This window comes from Zonotrichia leucophrys, chromosome 9 (assembly GCF_028769735.1).
Source record: "Zonotrichia leucophrys gambelii isolate GWCS_2022_RI chromosome 9, RI_Zleu_2.0, whole genome shotgun sequence".
Classification (NCBI taxonomy): Eukaryota; Metazoa; Chordata; class Aves; order Passeriformes; family Passerellidae; genus Zonotrichia; species Zonotrichia leucophrys.
The window spans coordinates 13,215,788-13,233,353 of record NC_088179.1 but is presented as its reverse complement, the minus strand read 5'-3'; the positions used below and the strand labels follow the sequence as shown (position 1 = coordinate 13,233,353).

Sequence of the window (17,566 nt, the reverse complement as noted above, 5' to 3'; positions counted from 1 at the left end):
GGCGGGGCGGACCGGGTGGCGGCGGGCCCCGCTCAGCCCGGTACCTCCTTGGTGGTTTCAAATTACAGCTCCTCATTAAACGGGGGATGTCCCCCTCGGGGCTGAGACGCGCGGGGAAGGGTCGGGCGGGCCCCGAGCAGTTGTACCGGGCGGAGAGCGGCCGCTTCCGTCAGGCGGCTCCGCCCTCAGCCCGGGCCCAGCGAGCCCGCGCCGTGCAGGGGGAGGCGGGACGGGCGCGGGTCCTGCTGAGGGTGCCACCAGCAGGGAGACAGCCAGCCCCGGTACTCTCCGTGTGATTCACTTATAGATAGAGGAAATAACTCGTGGGGGAGACTCAAAGGAGTCTTTGAAGGAGAAACAAAAAGCGTGCATGCTTGGGTTTCTTACCGAACCTTTGTCCGTGAATACTTTTTGAACTAGAGCAGATCATATTTTGAAGTAGAGTGATACAGAGTGAACAGTACCATATTGCAGTCTCCAGTTTGCAGTGAAGAACAGCAGAACATTGGAGATTTCTGATTGTTTAAGAGAATACAGAAAATATCTTTAACTAGTTAGGTGCTGCCTAATGTTCCCAGATGTAAAACTGACAGGAGCACCAGCCAGCCCCACTCCTCCTCAAAAGCAGTGACAGAGAAATAGAAGTTGCTATCCAAGTAAAACTTGTCAAAGATGAAGCGGTCACAGGCTCCATCCCGCAGTCACAGGGACTCTGCTGAGAAGCTGACAGAAGTAGAGGATGTTCACTCTTGCCTCCTCTCCGACTTGAGGAGCTGCCATACCTGCTTCCAGTGAGCCCCCCTGCAGCTTTCACACCCCAGCATCTGCAATAATTTGTTGTTTTATCTCTTGTTTTATCTCTTGTTTTTTCATATTCTTCCCATTCTCTCTCCCCACCTTCCTTTCAGTGCTGTGATGAGAAACAGTCAACATGGAAGGAGGGGAACATAACTTCTTTCCAAGAAGGTGAATGCCTGCTGTACCCTTACTGTCCCACCCTCAGTTAAGATGTCCTTTCACAGAGGCAGAGGGACACTTGTTGGTTCAGTCAGTTGTGATTTAGAATGTCAGAGGTTTTTTTTTCCTAAGACCGTGAAATATCAGAACCAAACTACAAGTTACACAGATGTACAACTGTATATTTTTGTGAGCTGTCCCTCACCAAAACTAGCCAAACTACCACTATTTTGATTAGGCATTCAAGTCACACCCACTCAGGAAAAGCAGCATGTTAATATTTGTATCACTGAGGCTGCATTTATGTTGTGAAATTTACTTTGCAACTAAGTATGCAATTGAAAAGAGCCCAGCTCTGTTTTGAGGAAGAGTTTTACTTCCTAAGTAGCTGCTGTTAGTCATTTTCCATTACCCCATGCCAGTGAGTGATGACTCAGTGTTGACCATGAAGAGACAGATCGGTTGTGCTTAAATACTAAAACACACAAAGAAAAACACCTTGAAAAATGCAACCTTTTCTGTGTTACTATCTGAAGTTCATGACTTAGGTTACCAGATCTACCCTCAGGTCTAGGCAAGATTCAGCAAATCTGAACTGTGTGAACAAACCAATATACATCAAAGTTACAATAAATGACAGTCATGAGGAAATTACAATATTGGTTTAAGAATTTATCTGTGAACACACCTGCAAATTTTAGTTGCCAGTTTCTTCTGAAGAGCTCCAAGAAGCCAAACATTAGATTAGTATTAGTGTGATAAGGTAGTAATGAAAACAATGGTTTTATTTATGTTGTGACACTTAACACTGGTTTCAAACAAAATAATTACATTGGTGAGGTGGCATCATAATACCACAAAAAAGCATGTTACAGAAACAAAGAGTTCTGGTAAGATGTACAAGTTTCACATGAGACAGTGAGCTGTGGAAAAAGTATCTGCAGTTTCCATGAATTGTACAAGTTGGTGGGAAAGAAACTATGGACAGAAAACATAAAATCTATACACATGAGTTAAGGCTCTTATTTGTAAGTGATCTTCCTAATGGAAGCATATTGAAAATGCTTTCTCTAAACAGGATACAGCTTGAGGACTTAAACCTGTGCAAGAAGATTCACAATGATGGTGCTGTGGAGCTCACTGTCCACATAAGTAAGTGCTGTGTTTGTTTCCTCTTTACACCACTCTGTATTGTACACATGAGCATTTACCATGTGCACCTAAAGATGTGCAGGCAAGCTAAGTCCTCATCAAATGCAAAAAGAGAAAACACATTTCTTCTCTTGTCCCCATTCAGCAGGGAACTCTAGCTGGTATTTCTCAAGCAGAGGGAAATCAGACATCCCTTTGTAAAAAACACTATATGGAGTTTCTGGAGCTACTGCAAAGTAAAACTTACCCAATTTAGCTTTTAAAATGCATCAAAGTGTAAGCACAGAAAATTAGGTAAACCAGCCTTTCAGTTAGAAGCAGTGTCAAGGACATTGGGTTGGGTTACACTTCTGCTGAGGAAGATAAAGAAGCACCGTGAACAGAATTTCTGCTAGCACTGAGGAAAATGCAGAGAATAAAGCCTTTAAAAAACTCCAAACTAAATCAAGTTTCAAAATAGCATCAGACTTGGAATTTAGGTGCTTAGTGGCACAGAAAAAGGGAGATCACCCAAGCAGCTCAAAATCACCTGAGTGATGAAGGGACCTACGATACATTATGTGGTTCATTTAAAAACATCTTCATGCATTTGTGTAACTCCCTCAAAGCTTCATACTAATTTCATTTAAGATATTGGAAGCCATTACAGGAAAGGTCTTTATTGGAAGTAAGCAAAGTGTTTGTTAAACAAAATGCTTTCTAGACCTTGTAAGGTACAAAGAAGCCCTGGTGAGCACCAAATGGCCTTGGACACAAGAAAGTGGGGGCTTAAGGAGGGCAGGACGTTAGCTTGGGTAAGAGCTACCTTAACTGCAGGTGTGAAGTACCCGTGGGTACTCAGCACAAAGCACAAGTGATCTGCTCCCCAGCTCCCAGAGCACACTGCTGTCACCTGCACACACTGCTGTCACCTGCACACACTGCTCACCGTGTCTGTGCTCAGTGACAGCCACCCGGCTTTGCTGAGCCCTGCCGTGCTCTCAGCAGGATTTCAGTGCCCAGCTGGGGCTGGCCAGGCCAGCAGCTGCTCAGCCTGAAACACAGCTCAGTGCACACACATCAACACTCTGAACACTGCAAGCTGCTTTATAAAAGGTACAAACCTAAAGTTTTGAAATCCTATTCTTAGGAGCCAAATTGAAAGCTTCAGTAAGTGACTTGATGAGTCAGAAGTATCTAAATGCTTACCCTTTGCCCCTGTTTACTCTATGCAAGTGACCACATTTGATACAAGAAGAAATAGCACTCTGCATGTTGAAAAACTAGCATCACCACACTGGCCAGAATCAAGAATTCAACTCTTTCTTGTGAAAAGACCTATTAATCTCAATTCAAGAAGTTAAAAGATTAACTAGCCCAAAACTGACTGTCCTGTCACCTACTAAGGAGAGGAGACTGTTGGGAAAGGCACACTACAAAACACAGTTAGCACAAATCACAGGTATCTTTGGCAGTGAATCCAGTCTAATGAATCATTCCTGTAAAAATCTTTCAAAGGAGAGCATCCTATTGCCTTATTCACTCTCAATTTCTCTGGGACTCCAGGAAAGCTCACACTTGACAATGCATGTAACTGCAAAATAACTTTCATTCCTTTATTCAAACTTCACATATACAGTGGAGAAAAAGACATTTTAAAATAGATCCATATAATTATATGGATTTTTGCAACATATCAAATTCAGATCAAAATTAAGATATACACTGTATTTCATAACCAAGCTAAAGCTTAAGTGTGTACTTTGTTTGTGTAATAAAACCCAGGAACTACTCTGAATACTGGAACATTCACCAGTCAAATTCCACCCAGTGGGAAGTTTTTACAGCAATTTGGAGGCGCAGAATCCCTCTTTACAGCTACACAACCACACTGTAAACAAGTATTTGAATTAGGCAGTTTCCCTTCTAGCTTCCAAAAAGCCTTCATTTTACAAAAGCAGTTGCTGTAAGTTGCAGTGGACACAGGAAGATTTAGACCAGTGGTTTTCAGTATGGAAATTGCCAACCCCAAAAGAGTAGATCAACAGCAGTTATCTTTAATAAAGAACAGCCAGAGCCTAAGCTCAGCACATCTTCAGTCCTGATGTGTATTTCCTCGTGGCTGGGTGTTTTTCCTCAGGTGCTAACAGCACAAACACTGTTCATGCAACTGGAAAGAACCAAACGTTTGAAACAAGAGCCAGAAGAGTAACAGTGGATGTGATTTTAAGAGAAAAGCTGGTGGGAACTTGCACGTTCTCACAATAAGCCAGAGAGAGCTCCACAAAACAACCAGTCCTGATGGAAGAGGTTATGACAGTTAAATGCAAAGTTCAAGTCAGCCATTTCCAGTGTACAAACACTCCCTCCACCAGATGTTAGTACTGCTTTAGTCAGAAACTAACGACCGATTGCAAACACCGCTCTTAAGAAATAACACAGCTCTTGTTCTAAAGACTGGGAAAGTGCAGGCAAAAAACGTACTGAAATCTAGATTAACAGGTCAACACTTTACCAAAAAAAAAGTTGTAGGACTTGAATAATCCCTTTTTAAACTGCTTAACACATCTGATAAATAGCTTACATGTCAATCTGATATACGCTGTACCGTTTGGCTCTTGAATCCCAAAACTTTCCATATGAGACACCACATCTAGAACACTCTCAAATAAATAGTGTAAAACCAAAAGATAGTGAGTGTTTCAAAGCAAGAGTAACAGTACATCACGCGAGATAATCAGCGCTATACATACAGGGAATGCCATTCTGGTTGAACAAATTATGAAGCAGTATTCTCCATGAAATACTAGGCACAAGAATAAATCAATTAGACAGTGTTTTCTGCCTAATGGACAAGTCTAAAATTAACATTCTTGGCAATACAACATTGTAACTGATATGCTTCTTAACATTTAAGAGCCTTAATTGCAAAAATCATGAAGCGATGTTTATATTTGTGTCTTTGACAAGCAGTTACAGTTCTGGACAGATTTCTTCTATGCTGTGTGCTCCACTTTCCAGCTGGTCACGAGTAACATGTGCTGCATAAGAAAGATTACAAAAAATAGATAATTCTTCACACCCATTGAATGTTTTCACAACACACACAAATATCCTCCTGAAACCATCTTTATCTTTGAAGAAGTAATGTTTGCCAACCCATTTTAGCAATGTAAAAGCTTTTGGTTGGAGAGTGCAGAAACATCTTAAACAGTTTTCTGATGCTCATGCTCTAAAGAGAGGGCCAACACCACTGCTGAGCACACCAAGCACTGAGTGCTCAGCCCCCTGGAACTGGGAGGATTTAACTCAGGTGTTTAGAACTAACACATGAGGTTTCTGAAATACCAGCAAACACAGTACTTCCCAGGTCACATTCAGCTCCAGATGAGGCACTTGAAATAAAAAACCCCCAAGTTTATTCATGAAGAAGTACAGTTGTGTGCTTTCAGGAAGTTAACTCATGCTTTTGAGCAAAAGCACTGCAATAAATCAGAAGAAACTCCTCCTCAGTGCTGATCAAAGAAGACCTCATAAAAATTATAATATTCTTTTTAAAAAGCCATTTAGGCTTGGGCATGAGTTAGATTTGGTAACATGCTGTTTAACAAGCAAACAGCACAGTAACCAGCAGAGCTGATTGCTGTGTGCTCCCAGCCTTCTCACTCAATTCATCTTTAGGGTGACACTTGTCCTGGTTAAGAAAACACAACATATTCTGTATCTATCAAAGGCCAAAGGGCACACCCAGTGTGACAGCTCAGCTGCTGGGTGCCATCAGAGCAGGGTTAGCAGAGCAATGCAGCTAAATGAACCAGAGAAAGAGAACAATAGTCTTACTGCTTGTCAATTGAACTGCTATAGACAACACCCTCTGCTTGATACTTCTGTGTAGCAGAAGACAGGTATGCACTGAAATCATCATCCTTACATTTACCTACATCAGGAATATTTCATTCAGTGATTTCCAAGAGAATTTTTAAAGGGAATTTTATGGAGAGAAACAAAGGTCACTTCTGCTGGCAAAGTCTATTTATGTTATTCACGGAGTCATAAATAGCAAGTAGCCAGAGAAGGTGAAATGCTGAAGCAAGCAAATGTAGAATCATAGGCTGGTTTGGGTTAGAAGGAGCCTTAGGGGACATCCAGCTCCAATCTCCCTGCCATATGCAGTCTATTACAACTTATACTTTGTTTTCCACAAAAGAGCTTGGCTGCTGGAATCCATACACAGGGCAACTTGAGGAAAGTAATGAATGATCCATCCATTAAAAACACTTGGTAGCCACAATGGAGACAGGAGCAAAAATATACAAAGAGTTCTCACCATCACTGACTGGACTGGCCATCTTCATTTCAATCAGCAAGAAATCTCAGTCTGTAACCAAGAAGTGCAACTTTTATTAGTGGACCTGGTGGTATCTGACAGGAGCCTCCTTACACCTGTCCTAAGTCTTTAGCCCATTCTTTGAAAGCAGAGTGTAGAGATTGGAAGTGTACTGTTAGTTTTACTCAAATACAAACCAGACAGAATTAGAGGGTAGAAAGAAACATCAGATAAGAGAAGCACAGAATCTGTAAGGGATCTTCATGGATAGAAAAAATTCCAAGTGAGAAGAGATTCTCAAATTGGCTGAAAAACAACCCAGGAGCCAGTGGAACCCCAGAGTCACAACAGACCACTAAGAAATGCCTCTTATGTCACATCTTTACCTGCAACAAACAGTACTACAGAAGTCATGTTACTCCATGGGAATAAAAGGACACTGAATGGCAACTCTCACTCACATAGACTGACTGGCATAATAGCTGAGTGGCAGCCACATCATCTCACAATCTCCACAACTTCCCCAGAACTCAAGTCAAATGGAAGAATTTATAAAAATACAGCTACAATATAACATGCAGAAAACTCAGGACATTTTCATTGAAGTTAAAAGCAAGCATCAGTGCTTTTAGTCAGTTTAACAGAAGGATGCCAAAATGAGCCATTGCAAAAATCAACTCCTGTATCACCCAGTACAAGAGTAAGGAAACCCTCCCTTTTCTGCTCTAGACAAAAGCACTTTAAAATACAATTTCAAGTCAAAGAGCTCTTTGAAAGTTATCCAGGTGAATAATCTTTCCATATACTGTTCTCAGGAACATGAATAGTAACAAGATTTTGATTTCCTTCTGCAAAGGAAACGGCCTAATTTTTAAATACTCAAGTGCTTAATGTAGCCAAAAGCACAGCATGACCAAAAGTACAGTGACCAAGAACCCCAAGCAGAAGTGTTAAATCCATCTATTTGAGAAACCTTCTGTAGATCCAATTAACATTTATTAATAAGGAAATTCTTCTGTGCCCTCAGAATACAGATGAGAGCAATAAATAATGTAATCTCAAAAAAGTTGTTTCAGTAAAACTTTGACATTAACACAGTTGTGTGCTGAACATTTCTCAATGTAGGAATTTCTTAAAATGTGGGCAGTGACAGAAGACTGGTTTATTAACATTTTTGTTCATATCCCATCATCCTCTGCCCAACTCTGTCTCATAATCCATCTGAGGGCATTCAATTCACCACCTGCTACAAAAGTAAGATCAGTACTTAACCTCAGAAGAACTGATCAAGTTCAGGGATTAAAGGCTGTGATAGCTGATATAGAGATTAGGAGATAAAACATGAAGGTTTAAGCAGAATGATAGAAAAGTGAAGAACTGAGAACTACATCATCTTAATGGAAAGCATTTCTATATGCTATGGTGTGGAGGTGAACCAGTTAGTTAGGAGGTTGCTACACTGGCAGACAGTTACATTTATGGAATGTATTAGCCATGAGCAGTCTAAAATTGATAATTACCAGTTGTGGCTCTGAAGCTGGTTATGAGGAAGGTGGAATGGACTTCAACAATAGAGATGGAAAAATGCTGCAAAGGTGTGCCTTCTTTCAGCGGCGAATGCAGCTGGGGAGCGGAGGTGCCTCTGTTTTACAGCAGAGTGCAGAGCGATGGCAGCTTCAGGCCATGCAGAAGGCTCATACGGGTGGCTGCTGCAGCCCTCCTTTCCCCTGGAGAGTGAAGTTCTAGTAAATAGCCATTATAAGGCCTGTGTTCTTTTCCTGGATAGTCAGTCCAGTAATGGGTCTGAGACACATAGCTACTGACCCTTTCAGAGCAACTGGGAAGGAATTAGTCCTCCTGTAGTAAATAACAGGATGAAAAGGTGCAATCCACAGAACTTAAACACGCAACTTTTCAAATCTCCTTTTTATTGCGTGTGATTTGAATTAATTTTAGATGAGTTCCTAGTTCACATGTTTGTGAAAAGCAGATGTGAACCAAGTTAAACCCATGCAGCATCTTCCCAAGTCTGCAGACAGGCTAATATCTCACAGCTTTGCCAACCACAGATGAACAAGGCTTACAGACTTCACTGCCACCAATCTCATGAGCAACAGATGTGTGGTTTGTTTATGCCAAAAATTTATTCAAAGTGCCATTACATAATAAAGAGGTGGGGAGTGACCTGTAATTATTCACCAGAATATCACCACAAAAGTCTAAGACTTTTCACCCTGAGAGAAGTTTAAAGATGAAAGAGAAGGTGTCAGTCTCTACAGCTTTATGAGTTTCCTATGAAGAGAGAGCCCTGAAACAGGTTCCAGCAACAGTTCCCACTTAAACATCCCACGCCTTCTTCCAGTAGCTGCACTAAAAGCAAAGTTGAGAGTTTTATCCCATACTAGAGCAATGAGCATTTCTGCTCAAGGACAAGTCTGGATTGAAAACCTAACAGCAGTTTTACATTACAGTGTTTTTCCTCAGGAAGATAAATACAGGCCTCTCAACAGGGAGGAAACACTGATGGTAATCTCCCATTGCTGGCTACAGGATGGATTGGGAGCAGAATAGGAAATGATCCACAACAAAAAGCCAGGCTCTACCATGTGGTCATTAAAGTGTTCAGTACAAGACAGCTCCTCATTTAAAAAGGATGCTGGCAACTTCACTACCCAAAGTCAGCTACATTGGGAAAATGGTAAGAAGCAGAAATGTTTGTTTTCTCTTATGCCACAACAAACAAAAGCCTACCTGTTGTTTATCAACACTGAGTTTTTGTTCCATGCTACAAATCTCCCTATCAAGACAGAGTGCAACCTTACTCATGGAGTGTTACATACACACTGTACTCCTTCCAGTCATCTCACACCTGAGTATATTCATTTCCAACAGCTCAAAGGGCCACCAGGACTTACAGGTGCTTTTTAACTAACCGGTGCCTCACCGTGTTCGGTGGCTTCTGTATTCATTGTTTCTACATCTGCAGCATCACGCATCTCTTCATCCTCATCATCTTCCTCTTCTTCACCATGTAGTTCTTTTGCAATGAGCTGCCTTGCCAGTTTGATGTTTCTTCCTTCATTGTAGTGCATTTTTCTCTTCATTTCAAACTGTTTCTTCTTCTCTGTGGGCAAACAAATGGAAATAGTTGTTCCTTCCCTTTAAAAAAAAATTAACATATCTTCTTCAAAGATGAATTTACTGAATAAAAATTGTCTTCAAGCAGTGGAGTGTTCTTTTAAAATGAGTCTGACTTACAAAAAGGATAGTAACTGGAATCTCAGAAGCACTTTTCTAAGAACCTGTTTGCAACTAAGAGCAAGTCTGAACCACGAGAAGCATCTGGTAGAAGCACACAAAACTCTAAAGTTTCACAAGCCTTGTTTCTAAGTAAACTCAAGGACAAATTGAGACTTACTGCTGGGATAGAAGATGAACTTTTGCAGATGTGTGGCTTGACTCCTGGCTAGCCACCAAAGGTCAGTCATGAGAGATATATTTACCACATGTAGAAGAAAATATTTTCCACTTTCCCCATGGCCTGAAGCCAGCTCTGCTCCATATATTAAACATCAGCATATCCAGCAGTAATGCATTATAATTCAAGTAAATTACTTTTTTCTTACTGCCAGCCCCAACGCTTTGTTCTTTTCCTTCCTTTAGTACAGCAAGGTTTCACACTCAAAGTTAAAGCCAGGAAATTTGAGAAGCCCCAGGTAGATAATACAAGCCTGAAACCTTAGAAGTATTGTTGTTTCACGGTTCCCTGAAAATATTGTAGGTCCAAGTTAGCATGAAACAACACCTCTGTTAAAGATGCTATTTGCTTTGGAATAACTGTAGACTTCCTATTGCATCCATCTACCAGTTGCTTTGAGAACAACAGAAATATCATCTGTACATTTGCAAGCAATTAGCAACATTTTATTTGTAGTCGTACTCATTGAATTACATCTACCTGAAATATGTTCAATTTAGGAACCATTCCTTCAGCCCCAAACCAGAATTTCTTACTTGAGGTGTCTTAGCAGGAATTCCCATACCTTAAGCTTGTATACAGGGAGGCAGCCAACAACAGCAAATTCCTGTTTATATGTAGATCCCAAACCAAACATTCCAACTAGAGACAAGCATCTATTTGTTCAAAAACTATTGTGATCAAATCACAACATTTTTCTGATAATACTTCTTCTTTGCAAATACTTCTTACAGAAAACCTGAAACTATTTGTAGGAAAAGAGTCTAAGCAAAAGAAAGAAAACAACTTATGCCTACCCCGTTCTTCAGGTGTTAATTCTTCATCCTCATCCTCCTCTTCACTGCTTTCTTCTTGCCTTGCTATAATCTTGGGTCCTCTACCTTCAGCTGCAGCTGCCAGTCTACATAAATCATGCAATACAAAATGCTGAAACAGCAAGTTTTTCACTATTTAAAATACATTTCAGAATATTCATACAAACAGCTTTGTTCATTATTTTTGCCATATTTATATGTAGTAACAACATGCAAGAGGTTTGAATTACCAGCAGCACTATCAAACACTGAAAACCACTTAATTTGACAATAGCAAAAATGCAGCTTCTAGAGAAACCAGCAACAGCTTTCCATAAAGAAAATCTACCCCAGGAAAGAGCGCACTATCTTCACATCCAGTAGTTTTTATTATTACAATACTTACTTTTTGCTCAACACATCTGCTCTTAAGGGCTCACATTCTGAATCACTCACTGGATCCTCATCATCTTCTCCTGTCATGCTTGGAGGGCAAACAAAAGCAGCCTCTTTTAGTAATTTGCTCAACTTTCTAGCTTGCTCAAGAAAACAGTCAAAACCTTACAACACTTAATTAAAAGACTCCTTTAATGCTTTAAAAGCTTTCCAAATCAACTTTAAATACTGATATGATATTATATTCTAGTACTGAAAAAAAAATCAATAGAAGCCAGACTTATTTATTCCATTCAAAGGCTAAAGCCTGCTAGAACAAACCTTCTAAACTTTGTCCTTCATACTTTGTCCTTTCAGACTGTTCTCCTTATTTAGAAGCTTTGTAGATCTGAGTATGTTGCAAACACCCAGCTGGCCTGCACAGTAATACTGCATCAGCCACAAAGGAAATTTTGGTCTCAACCCACAGTTCCAGCTGGCAGCACACAGACCCACACTTTAACAAGCATACCTGTGGTAAGGAGTACTTGGCTCATCAATCTTCATCAAGCCATAATCTTTGCCTGCAGGGTGGTACGTAGCTATGATGTTCATTTCATCCCACTTCTGGGATTTTTTACTGAAATAAGAAAAGAAAATTGAATTTGCATATATTCTAAGACAATTAGTTCTGCTTTACCAGAGAAGGAATTTTTAAAACACTGTCTGATCTCTACGACATATTAAGCACAAAAAATATTGTTACAACACAGACATGTTCAAAGTATGACTATTAAATAGTTCTCTGTACATACTTAAGCCATAACGAATTATCAGTGCAACTTAATTTCCCTAACAAGTCACAATAGCTAAACAAACTCAATTATCTATAAACATATTGTTATTCATATAATTCAGAAACTCCTGGTCTTGTTTAATGACCATCTTGTGAACTGTTTGATTTTACAATAACTTGTAAAAAGAGAATTCTTCTCCCTATTACAACCCACAAGACTTCAGCAGAACCCAATACCTTTCAGTTCACCTCTGCTGAAGAAACTGGAATGATTATTAGCAAAACTGTTACATAAACAAAAGCAACAAATCCCCTCCTGCAGTGAAATAAGCAGCATAGAACAGGCTGGTTATTAATACTGCTTTTGTCATCCTAAATTGGAATAATAAGCCAAGTGATTCACTGCTATAATTAAGCCGAGGGAGTTTCACATTTTATACAGACAGGCACCAGTGATGCTACATTATCTAGAATTTTCTTAGTCAACCAGAAAATGTACCATTTTATGTGTATTTGAAGAAACTAAATCTTACCCACACTGACTGCTCACCGACAAAATATATAAGCCATGAGAAAAGCAATTGCCTTGTGGCCAGAGAAAGAGCCATCTCTCCACTGACCTAAAGCCACAAAAAATGTTTAATCAACACAAACCACCATGTTCCACATTTTCTCTAAAAAGGTTATTGCAAACTTCATATAAGGTGGTCTTTCCCTTAGATTAAGCCAATTTCTGAAATTTCATTTCAGAATAATGCAAAAATTTGACTAATTAACATATTCTTGTTGTAAATTATTAGTTAAGGAAGCAAACATTACAGGACTTTGTGGGTTTTGTGGGTGTTTTTGTTTGGTTTGGGGTGGTTGTTGTTTGGGTTTTTGGCGGGGTGGGAGGGGGCAGTTGGCTGGAAGACTTCCACTTTACTGCTCTTGTTCAAACACAGACCGCTCCAATAACAGATCTGAAAGATATATTCAGTCTCAATAACACAAGTGCTCTTAGGCAGAATAATACCTGTAAAACAAACTTGACAAAGCAAGATTCCAAGCACAAACTACATTCTCCATTTACAGTGTTATCACTGCATAATACAATGCGGAGGGAAAAACTAAAGAGAAAAAAAACCAGATGTGGGGGTTGATGCTGAATCCTACATGCCACAGGCTTACACTCCAGAAATTAATACAAACTGAATGATCTTAATCCCCCCAGCACACAGTAGCCAGTGCCAAGGTCTCATGTTTGAGGCTTCAGGACCATTGAATAGTTCTGTGCAAACACAAGGACTGCAGCATAAGCGGCCAACACGTGAGTCAGACGCGGCTCTGGCAGGGCGGGGAGTCATGAGCTTCGTGATGACAAAGCAGGAGCGCCGCTCCAGGAACACCACTCATTCAAAACTCTCTGGTTGGGAGTCGAAAAATCCCCAGCCTACCCAGTTTAACACAGCCTAAAGCTCCTCCGTGACCCACACAGGATGCTCCCTGTGGTGCACAGTGAGGAATTTTAGCAGCCAGAGCACTTAGACAATGGCACATGGGTACACAGCGGCTGTAAAGAGACAGAGCTGAGCTGACAAGGAAACACAACAGATGGAGACATTCCCTTCCCGTGCCTTGGCTTCACTTGCCCAGAGCACATCAAGGTTTACAGCCCAGGCTCCCAACTCCACCTAATAATAATCCTGGCAATCTTGGAACAATCCCTTGGGCATGCACTGTGCTGGAAATCAGACAGCCCACACTGAGCAAGTCAGTGAGTCATAAATAAAAGACTGAACAAGTTTTTAGTGGCACAGTTTTTCACACTTATTTTTTAAACTCCAATTCCAACACTAAAAGCCTTGGCTGTGGAACACCTCCCAAAGCACAACCTGAAGTTCACCTAGGGGGAAAAAGCCATTAGTGGCAAAGAGACAAACATATCATTTCACCCCTGCTTGTAAAAAGCCCTCACAGGAGAATGACTAAGTGCTCTGAAAACCCACACCTCCCCTGTTTGTTTCCAGTTTTGCATGCTTAGGCGTGTCTGCACAGCACAACACTAATGACATGGCATAGGACCATCACAGCAAAATGCATCCTGACACCCCTTCAGACACAGAAATAGGAAATCTAATCTTCCTTAGGAAAATGAGATTTGAAAAAATCTCATAAGTGCTCATTTGTATCTTCTCACATCTTTAAAAATATACAATAACTTCATTTGACATCACACCAGGACAGGCAAGTAGCTGCAGCAGCAGTACCAGCCAAGGAACACCTCTCACAGCTCCCTTGTTCCTGCCATAGCAGCCTCACCTCTTCCAACACAGCTGCTTGTGCACACACACTTCCCTAATTCCTTTGTAAAATATCACATCTGCTCGCCCACAGGGGTCTGAAGGCAGAAAATAGTGTAAAGTACTGTACCCCAGTGTGTATGGCAAGAGCACATCTGCCATTAAACCATGATCTCAGCTCTCAGGATGCAGTTCCAGTGATGTCCCACTTTCTCAAGCTTCATTCTTGCATCACATTTTCATTAGGGAAATTTTCCAAACAATGTTACCATCACTAACAGCAGCACAAGGTCAGTAATGATGCAAGTACATGAGAGCTCTGAACATCGTGCTGTAAAAGATGATAGCTGACACAATGAGCTCTTTCATCTACAGATATTTTTAAAGATCTTCAGACCTGAATTTCAATATTAGAAATAAGCATAAGAATTAAGAAAACAGATACCTGAATTTATTAAGTAATCTTCAATCTCAAAGGAAAATCACAACTGTACTACTTATCATTCTTCTAAAATCAAAATTGTTTAGCTGAAATCAGAAACAACACTAATATATTGAGACATTGCCAACCAAAAATAATACCTGCACAGAAACCAGCTTTATAAACCCTGTACTGATCTTTCCAGGAAATTTTCTACTGCAGCCTGCCAGGTTTAACCAATAGCTTTCAACTTGCAAGGCAATTTCAGAATTAATCTGACTTTACTGGCTCATGTTGGTAAACAGGAAATAGAAGCTGGACTCTAGCCCACTGCTTCCCAAGAAATTACTGTGTGCAATAACCAATACACCATACACTCATCAGTTCATACTCCAATTTCTACTCATTTTTCAAGATGGTACAAAAGAAACTGCAGAAAATTAAATAAAGTCTACCAAAAGCCAATTGTAATTTATGTCTGGTGTGGTGCTACACACATCAAGCTACAGATCAGAACTAAAGAAAAGGAAAAGAAAAAAAATCACATTTGTGTAACATATTGCTACTTACACTCACCTGTTTCAACAACATAATCTCATTCATTCAGTTGAAATTTTTCACTGGAAAGCAGGAGCAGCTAACACAAGCAACACTGCACCTTCTGCAGCTAACACAAACAACACTGGAACCCAAAAGCTCTTCTTTCTTACCTTGCTGACTTTGGACTACATTCATGACTTAACTAGGCAAAGATGAAAGGAGTACTACCATAATAATAAAAAATTGACCAGCATGATCATTTTATTTTATAATTACTTCTTTCCTTGCTATACTGAATAAGGTGCCAAAAAATGAAAACTGTCCAAAGCAAATTTGTAAACACTGAGTTCAGGTCAAACCTTGCTCGTCTTAACTTGATAGGGAATCAGAGCAAAAGCAGGCAGCACATGCGGGGTGCATCAGGAAAAGTGCAGGATTCTTAACCAGCAAGGACAGCTGAAGACCACTTCTGGCATACCTGGACTAACTAGGCATGTTACAATTAAAGCGAGCTTTCATGTCATTCAAATAACAAACCACAAGGCTGTGCACATTCTCAAGTGTGAGATTTTTACGGATGGCTCCTGCCCAGCCGAGAATACATCTTGATGATGTTTCAGCCCAGGAGAGGTCCCCTCTCCAGAGCCATGCTTTTGATCACAAGAAATGAGCTGCCTATGAGAAGGCTGCGAATAAATCAAGCGCATTTCCCAAACTGTGAACCACCCTCGCAGCATCGGTAAAACCCTTTGTGAGCGGCCACACTGAGCAGGTGACATCCGCTCCTCGGCAGGAGCCACGGCGACATGCGGGCAGCGCTCGCCGCCTCCGCTCAGGTGCACACCCGGCACTCCGGGCTCCCAGGGAGCTCCGGCCCGGCGGGAGCTGCCACTGCCGGATCGTGGCATCCCCGGGCTCCCAGCGGAGCTCCGGCCCGGCGGGAGCTGCCGCTGCCGGACCCGCACCGCGGAGCGGAGCCGAGCTCCGGGCCCGCCGCCGCACGGGGGGCACAGCACGGACCCCCGCCCTGCCCGCGCAGCATCTCCCGGGCACGGGGCGCAGCAGCAGCCCCGGCTGGAGACGCCGCCCGGCTGACCCCGCTCCGCGGGCCCCCCGGAGCAGCGGGACGGCCGGAGGAGGCCCTGCGGGGACCCGCCGCCCACCACCACCACCACCACCACCACCGGGGCCTCACCCTTGCTCGTCCTCCTCGCAGGCCTGGCTGGGCTGTCGCGCCCCCACGGCAGCTCCCGACGTAGCCTTGCTGCCGCTCTTCTTCAGGATGCCCTTGATGGGCCCCCGCCGCGTCGCCGAGGCGTCCGGTACCGACGGCTCCTCCATGGCCGCGCCGCCCGCCCGGTTCCGCCGCCGCCGCCACCGCCCGGCCGGGCCCGCCCCGCGCCAGCGCCTCGGCCCGCGCGCCTGCGCCCCCTGGCGGCCGGCGGACCGACAGCGCCCCCTGCTGCCGTGTGGCGGCGCGACCGCGAGGGGGCGCTCTGCGTGCGCGGGGAGCGCGGGAATGGACACGGGGACAGAGGGACACACGGACAGGGACACAGGGCTAGAGGGACACACGGACACGGGGACACTGACACAGAGGGACCCAGGCACAGAGATACAGGGACCCACAGGCACACGGACACAGAATCACGGAAACGGTCAGGTCAGAAGGGGTCACATTGCACAGGTTTGTGTCCAGATTGCTCTTGAATGCGTCCAGTGACAGAAACCTCACAGCCTCTCTGGGCAATCTGTCCTAGTGCTCCATTACCTGCACAGTAAAGAAGTTCTTTCTCATATTCAGGTGAAATTTCCTGTGCATCACTTGCTGCCTATTGCCTCTCATCCTAGTGGTTGGTACTACTGAGAAGAGCCTGGCTCCATCTTCTTGGCATCTCCCGTTCAGATCCACACCTCCTTTGATGAGGACACACGGACACAGAGGTCTGGCGTGTGCACAGTCCGGTGTGTGCTGCCCTGGAGGTGTCTGCACACCCACGGAGCTCTTGGGGCTGCGTGGGGCTGATGCCTGCTTGGCCCTCCCACCCACACCCGAGGGTCTGGCACGTGCAGGGTGTCCCACGTGCGCTGTTGTGCTGGGGACACGAGCTGGCATGGCAGGGCAGGCTGCAGCTGGGCTGTGGTGTCCCCGAGCTCCTGTGCTGCCATGCAGAGATGCCCCCAGCACGCCACGTTTGCCAGGGCAGCCCAGGTTTGTCACAGTGTCTGTGGCACAGCAAAGGAGCCAGCGTGGTCCCCAGAGGGCCCAGGCATGGCAGGGGTTTGTCTGTGAGTGAAACATTCCCATTTCTCAGCCACACCTGGAGATCCCAGTTCCCAGCCAGATCCAGTGCTGGGCAGTGCTTGCCCTGCCCATGGGGCTTGCAGGGTCCCACCCCTGGGGCTCAGTGCCTGCACAGCCACCGTGCCATGGGCTTGCATCACACACAATGAGGGCTACAGCA

At 43.2% G+C, this 17,566-nt stretch overlaps 1 protein-coding gene across 4 annotated transcripts; it reads right to left on the bottom strand.

Moving 5' to 3' along the window:
- Positions 1-3,679: 3,679 nt before the first annotated feature.
- Positions 3,680-16,481, bottom strand: PPP1R2 (protein phosphatase 1 regulatory inhibitor subunit 2). Of its 4 annotated transcripts, none has more exons than XM_064720860.1 (7): positions 16,297-16,481; positions 11,595-11,702; positions 11,094-11,171; positions 10,691-10,794; positions 9,349-9,539; positions 6,416-6,466; positions 3,680-5,129 (listed from the first exon to the last, which is right to left on the bottom strand). In XM_064720860.1, the coding sequence occupies exons 1-6, from the start codon at positions 16,440-16,442 to the stop codon at positions 6,449-6,451; spliced, it is 645 nt and encodes a 214-aa protein (XP_064576930.1). In that variant the 5' UTR covers positions 16,443-16,481; the 3' UTR covers positions 3,680-5,129; positions 6,416-6,448. The 4 variants fall into 4 exon arrangements, with proteins under 4 accessions (XP_064576930.1, XP_064576931.1, XP_064576929.1 ...); XM_064720861.1 differs by having other exon boundaries at positions 9,360-9,539; XM_064720859.1 differs by lacking the exon at positions 6,416-6,466 and having other exon boundaries at positions 9,360-9,539.
- Between the last annotated feature and the right edge of the window lie 1,085 nt (positions 16,482-17,566).